This window comes from Triticum dicoccoides, chromosome 5B (genome assembly GCF_002162155.2).
Source record: "Triticum dicoccoides isolate Atlit2015 ecotype Zavitan chromosome 5B, WEW_v2.0, whole genome shotgun sequence".
NCBI lineage: Eukaryota > Viridiplantae > Streptophyta > Magnoliopsida > Poales > Poaceae > Triticum > Triticum dicoccoides.
The window spans coordinates 367,614,497-367,623,238 of record NC_041389.1 but is presented as its reverse complement, the minus strand read 5'-3'; the positions used below and the strand labels follow the sequence as shown (position 1 = coordinate 367,623,238).

The window sequence follows — 8,742 nt, the reverse complement described above, 5'->3', positions numbered from 1 at the left end:
AAGGTGGGTTGCTCCCAAACGACAAAAGTCGTACTCTTAACTCGGAGCAGCCACCAATTTATGGTGGAATGGGGGTGGCTATTTATAGTCAGGGGGCAATCCGACATAATATGTCTGAAATGACCATGTGTCAGTGGGGAACCGACAAGTGTCCAACGGTCAGATTTCGAACACATGCGACAGCTTGACTTGGGCTACAAGTAAAGTTGACTTATCCAGACCAGGATAAGTTTTTCTTTCATTGTCTTCACTTGAAGACATAGAATTTTGGTTGAGCATCATGTTAGTTTTCTGACTTTGTTCACTTTGACTCCACTTAACAGTTCGGTGATTCCTATGACTCAAGAAAGAAAAGAAAATGAAACTATGAAAGAACTATGTCTTCGCATTCCATTGTCTTCAAGCGAATATCTACACGCGTCATTATCTTCGACACGAATGTCTTCGCGAACCACCAATGTCTTCAAGGTCTTCATAGGGGCCATCTTCGATGGGTAAACCAAATTAATAGGGCGGACTTCTACCTGTGTTTTCTGTGAATCTCACAAACACAGTAGTCCCTTAACCAAGTTTGTTGTCAATACTCCAAAACTAATTAGAGGTGACACTAGATCCATTTACAATCCTCCACATATTTTTGGATTATACATCTGCACTTGGATTGTACATCTGCACTGGAGTACTGGGATTGCTTGATTATTAACATGCAGAGAGGCATTTCAGCAGTGGATAAAATCATGCTCACTCTACAAGAATCACCTCCAAAGTTTGCTATCAAAATTATCATTATGGTCTGCCGGAATGTCTGGATGCAACGTAATTCTAAGATTTTCAAAGCTTTGCCCCCAATTAATCGCTTCATGAAAGAAACAACTGAGAAATGACCTTCCGCTGATCAAGCACCGAATCAAGTTGAAGTTTCAAGAGGCTTTTGTTAACTGGATTGACCAGAACCTCACAATACTCTAGGATTCTCAAGAACTAGTGTCGGCTAGATTAGTCTTTTGAACTGGTGTTGACTAGATTAGTCTTTTGGTGTTTTGTTTGTAATATATGTACATTTGTATTTATTTTTGATATATTATAAAATATACCGTAAAACGACTGCTCTATGATTTTCTGTTAAAAAACATTATGTACAAGTAAGTAATTAGGTGTCATTTACCATTAAGGATCAATACAGCCATGGCGGTGGTCAAAGTTGAACCACTCGAAAAATGTATAATTTGAATGTTATTATGCCACTAAGGATTTTAGATTCAACGGAATTCAAAAAGGAGGTCCAAGGATATTAAAATTTCTGCCTTTTTTATTTGAGAAACTGCGATTAAAGAATAGTTCGTTTTTCTTTTGCCCCTTTTTTCTCTCCATATTTTCTTCGAATAAAGGAGGCGTTACGAGGTTGTTTCCAAAAAAAATGTTGAATTTCTTCCATTCCACTCCAGGCATGTTGTTCTACCATTGTATACCTTTTTTTCTCATCACTTGTACTTTGCTTAATAAATTGTACTTTATTTTGCTTAATAAAGTGAGAAAGGATGCGAGGCTTTTACTTCACAGTGTACAGTCAAGTCATTTTTTTTTTGTAGAAATGCATATTTGGTGAGTGAAATTGATCATGAACTTGACGCTTGCTTCAAACTACCTCGGTTATTAACTTTTAGCAGTCATGTACATGTAATAATTTGGATACACCAATTATGCAGCTTTAAATTTTTTTTCCTTCTCATTAATATTGTGGTATCTTTGATCCTCCGGTTGTATTATCTTCCCTTCTCGTCTCTCAACTGTGACTACAATGCCCATATTTATCAACTATATTTCCTTCATAAAGAAATATAAAAGAAACATAAGAGCGTGATAGATCACTACTATTTCAATGATGTAAACTACTTTTATATTTTTTTAAGAAGGGAGTATCTCACAAATTGTCTACGCATATATAGATGACTTAGCAGTTTATATAGAGGCGAGAGGCGGGAGGCTAGCTAGAGAGATTAATGATTAAAGCATGAGCATTCTTAGGTCTTAGCACACTTAGCACTAGATCATGCATCTAAATGTACAGATGAACGAGCTAATTAAGCCTGGCTCCAGAAAACCTAAAAGAACTCCTTAATCACCACTTAATTCTCAGGTCCCCTTTGGGGACAACTAAACCTCGTCAAGAGCTTCCCCATGCACCCACCGTGCTCCCCAGCTTCCTCTGCTTCCCGCCGCACCACCGACGTGCCCCACTGCCGCCGAGCGCCGGTCCAACGCCGCTGCCACCTTTGAGACCATCGTGCCCGGCGCCTCCGTTCCCATCGTCGCGCGGCCTCTTCGTGCCCACACCCAGAGCCGCTGGCAGTCTCCTGCCCCGGATCGCCTGAACGACTCTGAGCAGCATCATGACTCCCTCGACGTTGAGGCTCCACCACCCCAGGCCGTTGCTACGGCGGGCCTCGCGGCGCGGCGCGTTCGTCCGGCTCGTCTCGATGGCGTCGAGCAGGTCGGACACGACGGACTTGCTCGGCAGCGCCGCCGCGAAGGCAGTGGGGAGTGCGCTTGTGCCGCGAACAGCGCCAACGCCGACACCGGCACCGAGGGTGATTGTCAGGTGCCGCGCGGGCTGGAGCGCGCCGGCGAGGAGGGAACGGTTCAGCAGCTTCACAACGGCCGACGTGCGCACGGCGCGCTCCATCTGCCTGGCGCTGCCGATGGCGGCAGGCGCATCGGCGGTTGCACGGCCGGAGATCATAGTGGGCCTCCCGAGGCGCTGTATCCTAGAGTGTGCACGAACCCATGGGTTCCAGTGCTGGCTCTGCTGGTCGCCGGCTTCCTCTCCACCTGAACATAATCGAAGAGTACAACAAATTAATTAGTTGCGGTACGATCTAGGCACTGGCACATCAAAAAAGAAAAAGTTGGGTCTCTCTCTAGGGTCGACACGTCTCAATGCGACATAAAATCAAGAGATTCGTGCATTTCTGTTGCTTAATGTTAAAAATTGGACCATATACTGAGATACCTACTTGGTAGAATATACATAGTACCCATGCAAGCTAGGCAGGCATATGTACAACAATGCTGTTACCTTCTGCATTGGAGAGATCCTGGTACGCACAGAACCGAGAGAAGATCTCGGCCAGTATGGCGCATTTCCTCTCCGTGGCCCCGGAGCCGACGGCTTCGTCCGGCGGCACGACGACTGCGTAGAAGAACCCCGGCAGCTCGAAGACGAAGACGCGGGCGTCAACGCGTGCAACGAGTGCGTCCCTGGCGAGCATCCACTGGTGGTCACCGACGGTGCAGGAGGCCATGGACACGGGGTGGCCCTCGACCCGGATCATGTGCACCGACAGTTCGCCGGAGCGGAACAGCTGCGAGCCCTCGAACCGGTCGCCACAGAGAACGAAGAGGCTCACCGGCGAGCCCTCGGCGGCGAGTAGCTGCGTGTCCCTGCCCATGCGGTACTCCTTCGTGCGCCCGACCCTCAGAGGCGGCCGGCTAGCATGTGCTCCTCCTCCTCCCCGAGACGCCATCAGTTTGGCAATGCTGCTCGACAGGAAGTCATCAAACGCGCGCACGTTACAATCAGAAAACACAAGGAGTCGTGCATGCGCGCACAATTGAGGCAGGTATAGCTGCACAGTCCCTAAAATGATTGAGCCGATCGACGAGGTCATGTTCCGTCTAGATATTTTCAGATACTTCCCATCAACACATAATATATGCTACCCATGACAGCGATAGGAAAAAATCGAAACACATTCCGATCACCCATGGTCTGTTGCAACTAATACTTGCACGATCAATTACGCGAGCCCTACACATACGCATAGGTTGCACTAGTAGTGTACTAACAAACTACTCCATTATTTGTCACAGGTATGTACGTATCTAGACGTATTTTAGTTGTAGGTACATCCATTTCTGCGACGAGTAATTTGGAACGGAGAGAGTAGAAAGTAGTGTACTGCTTAATTCTTACCACACACAAGAAGTTCTCAGCTTCGGCCAAGTATTGCGACCTTCGAGATGCACGAGCAAAGCAGCTAGCTATAGGGAAGGGAGATACATGGGACTGCAAAAAAACCTGACAGGGAGAGGGGAGAAGAAAGAAGAGAGGACGGATGTATGTGCGTATATGACTATGAGAGGGAGAGAGTGCAGGCAGCCACACTTAAATAAGAGACCGGCACTATGCGCGCGCTCTCTCCAGTTTGTAGGGAGGGAGAGGGAAGCAGAGCATGCGCGGGAGGAGGCCGGCCGAGGTCCGCGCGTACGTGGGCGGCGAGGCCATGCATTCATGCATGCACGCGCCACGCACGCGGGAGGGGACACCTCGCGCGCGCCCAGCCCATGTGCCCTCGCCTCCGCGCCACCTCGCCTGGGACCCAGTCCCGGCATGGGCCCCGCGGGGTTACACGTGGCCCCCACAGCGCTACGTGGTTGTTGCCCGTCCACGCGTGGGCTGCGCTGGCCCCTTGCATGCCGCTCCTAGCCTCGTACGTGCAACCGCTCATAGCCTTCATAGTACAGCTCGCGCGCGAGGTGGGTTTGGGTCGACTTCCCACCGAGATTTTGAATGGAACCGGTCAGTCAGTGTGGTCACTCCAACCGCGGGCCGGTTTACGTGTTTGTTTATGTTTATGTATATATATGTGGCACTTCTACATGGAAATGACCTTCGAAATCCAAATAAGTATGTAAGCATGTTTGCGGTGTAAATAAAGCATGTTGGTGGTTTAGCAGTTACTGTATATATCAGACCGGAATCTATGAGATACGCATCTGGTCTATACATACGAGAATGCTAAACCTACGAAAGAATCTACGTCAGGTTACGAAAGCTTCCAAACTAATCTAAACATCCCCTGATTTTTAGAGGGTGGGCCCCTCACTCCTCTAAACACCAATCCTATCCTTTCACGTTGGCTGCTACGTAAACTTAAGTAGATTCTTTACGTAAGTGTAGCATTGCTTCTATACATATATGATCAATGTTCTACTATAACGTATCAATCTCAACAGAAAATGTTCTGCACCGTACCTGCCAACTACCGCAGGTAGTTTATTCCTAATGCAGGACAGCCTTGAGGTGCATACGTCCAGAGTAGACCGTGGCGATCGTAGTTATGCGCACGACCTTCCATGACTCTATAATTGCCGAGGTGTACTTTTTTTCTCCTAAAAAGGCGCAAATCTTAGCAGTAGTTCTATTTTTAGTTTCGAATATTTGAGGTTAGTTCTGTTTTTAGTTTCGAGCAGAAACATCGATATGCGCTGCACAGAAGTTGTCAAGCCCCACACCTCCTGACAAAGTTAACACTACAACACCCAAGTATCAACAAAAGCCTTGCGTCTACAAAAGGTAAAACCGGTCATTTTTGCACCTACTAAAGGTGTCTAGCATGTGGGCTGTTGGTCACTTGGTCTCCTTCATTTTGTGGCATCGAATGTCTCCATCATCACCCGCCTTTTGTACAGCTGCTTGTACCGCGCACAACGACGTCAATAGCAGTGTTCCCTCGGTAACATAGATGCAAGTGGCGAATCACGCATGAAAATGAAGGGCAGGCTCTTCTCAGTATAAAGGGTTGGAACGGGTAAACAACAGGCTAGACACTAGACAGTGGACTGAGATAGGCTAGGGACCAGTAGTAAATTTTTGTTTCTCAATTTCATATGACAGGCTTCACTAGTAGAAAAGGGGGCATCTGTCCTGTTTCGTAAGGGCCTTTAGTTCCGGTTCATGAACCGGGACTAATGGATCGTTACTAATACATTCATCCTTTAGTCCCGGTTCAAACACGAACCGAGACAGATGTGCCTCCACGTGGCCGGTGCGCCGAGCCCAGGCAGGGGGGCCTTTGGTCCCGGTTGGTGGCACCAACCGGGACCAAAAGTCCATGTATTTCTTTTTTTTAAAGTGTCTGCTTTAGGGGTTTTGGGGTTATTTTTAGTTTGTTATTAGCTAGCTAATAGAGAGAAGTCCTCTCTTATATCTTCGTCCTTGGTCCAACGCTGCTACTATGTTCATTTCACCCACTGATATAATAACTCATGCATGCTCGCATCATACATCATCATATATAATAACAAGTCCTACTAATCATGCATCATCATACAACTTTTACTCGTTATTAATAGTAAGTCATACGATCATCATCCTCATAGTCATCGAACCCAACCCTACATAATTGTTCTTAGCACATGATCATCAGTATCAGGTAGGACCTAAACACCCTTAAGGTAAAACAGCATAAAACAATATAGGCCTTGACTCTCCATTATGAAGAATGGCGATCATCCTGTCTCCAATTCTTGCCCTTCGCTGCATTTTGCTTTCAAGAAGCTCCTTACGACTGTCCATACATTTTTTCCATTCTTTGATTGTCATGTCTTCATTTTTTTTAGAAACCCGGTATGGACAGTTGAGATTCGTAGAAAGACCTAGTTGTATGTTCAAAACATGAAGGGTACCGTGCGTATACATCAGATGAGGCACACAATCATTCGTGATTATCTGTTCATAAACATAGTAATAACTTCGTAGTTAGCAATGATGTACTAGTTTTAAAAGTTTGCAAAAAGATGCACGGATGTCATAATAGTAAAAAATCTTACCTGGGTATCTCCATGGTAGTTACCGTAGTTCAACACGTGCATTAGTGGCACGTATTGACCATAATGTTGAGGAGTTTGATTGTAGATATTGTAATTCTCAAGATCAGTACAAAATGCGACCAGATGATTTTTCTCCTGATAAGTTAATTCGGAGCCTTCGGTGTAGTAGGTTCTGTCTACCATCTTCCGCACATTCTTTGAAGAATGAAAATAAGCTGTCAATGAAAATAAGTTGTCAACTATTTTGAAATAAACAATATAAATTACTTAATAACTATGTTAAGCTCACATGGGGAAAGAATTGGAGGTGTATTCACAAGGACCCAAATCGAAGGTCTCTCTTGCTCGACTGTAGGATCACCAAGATCCATGGTGACAAGCATACCCTCATCAAAACCGTACATCTTGCAAAGTGCTTCCCAATTTTTGCAACCAAAATGGGTTACACTCTCAGCATTGTACAGCTTTACTTGAAAATCCACACCATGATGGGTGCTTAGGATAATTTTTTTGGTTTCCATACTTTCATGGTTTTCAAAACCCATCCTCTCCAAGACATAGCGTCTTGCATAGCATGGGATAAGCTAGTCGAATTGGAAAAGATGAAAAATACACGATAAAATAGTTGAAGTCGTGCTTAATTACGAAAAAAAGTATTATCGTCGTTGCGTACCGTATGAACATCAAAGGTTTCCTCGAGCTTAATGCTGAAGCGCCGATCTTCGTCCAGCTCAATGAACCTGTCGCACATACCTCGGTCGTCGTGGCACCAGTCGCACTCCCCCGGGCGGTTTTCGTCGTCCGAGTACAACATTTCCGACCTATGTTCATAATTCAAATATTAAACTAGATCATTATTATTAATCACGGGTTGACTATCGGTGATGTACGTAGCTCCTCCTTTCATTCCCAAGTGCATTATTACACCAAATTGTCTAGCACACGGGAATGGAGGAGAACTTATCCAATATGAGCATTCAATAAGCAAAACCAAATCATAAAATAAGCAAAACCAAATCATAAAATAAAGTAGTATTCAAATTAGCATGCATTCAATAATTATAAGCAAAAGTACATCATCTCTTGGTGTCCGTACATCGTCGAATATTATCACTAATATAGCATCACTAATACAACTAGAACCATAACGCCCGACGGGTATCGTCGCGGGCGGTGGACAACCAAAGATAAGGAACCATCAGAGGATCATAGCTCCAGTGAGATCTCTGAAGAACCTGCCAGGTATTGTTGAACCTGCCCTCCAATGCAACCATGTAGCGACAGACGTGCTCGTCCTCCTCGCTGACACGGTGACGTACCACCTCCACGGTGTCCGTAAGCCTCAGCACCGTCACTGGCCTACGTGACCGCCACCAAACAAGGATCGGGTCGACAACGGGCTGCCTCCTCACAAACCTATGTCCCCCGGAAGGTAGCACCTCCCAATACCAGCCTGGTGGAGCCCAGTCCCGAACATGGCCCTAATCAAGTAGGCCTCCACCGCTGAGTCGACGACGACGAGGATGCGGGATAGGCATCACCGACGTCGATGCGGGAACTACTTCTATATATAGTTAAATAAAGTAGTTTTATTAATTAAATCAACTAGCTAGTTCAACTACTAAGCATTTACTATAAATAAATAAAGTAGTACTAATTACTAAAAACAAACTACTTCTATATATAGTAAAATAAAGTAGTTTTGTAAATCAACTAGCTAGTTCAACTATATATGAAGCACTTACTATAAATAAAATAAAGTAGTACCTACTAAAAATAAACTAGTATTTTTCTAACTTATTATATTAAACACTTTCTCTTCTTATTTTTTTTCCTTTTTCTAAATACTATGAACAAAAAAATCATTAAAATTCTATGAACAAAATTACAACAGAAAAAAATCAAAAAAATTCTATGAACAGAAAAAAATCATAAAAATTTGACATATTCGATCTTTGCATATATATGAACATACAAACATGCATATTCAACAATAATATCACCAAAAAAATCTATTAAATGAAAAAAAATCTAACACAATATGAACAAATTAATTACACAATCTAAATTAACATACTATGAACTACACATCTAAATTACTATACATCTAATCTAACAAAAAAAATCTAT

General features: G+C 44.3%; 1 protein-coding gene across 1 annotated transcript; it reads right to left on the bottom strand.

Annotated features, from left to right (window-relative positions):
* Positions 1-2,164: 2,164 nt before the first annotated feature.
* LOC119305659 lies at positions 2,165-3,539 on the bottom strand. Its single transcript, XM_037582127.1, has 2 exons — positions 3,077-3,539; positions 2,165-2,829 (listed from the first exon to the last, which is right to left on the bottom strand). Exons 1-2 carry the CDS (start codon positions 3,522-3,524, stop codon positions 2,165-2,167), a joined length of 1,113 nt encoding a protein of 370 aa, XP_037438024.1. The 5' UTR covers positions 3,525-3,539.
* Positions 3,540-8,742: the final 5,203 nt, after the last annotated feature.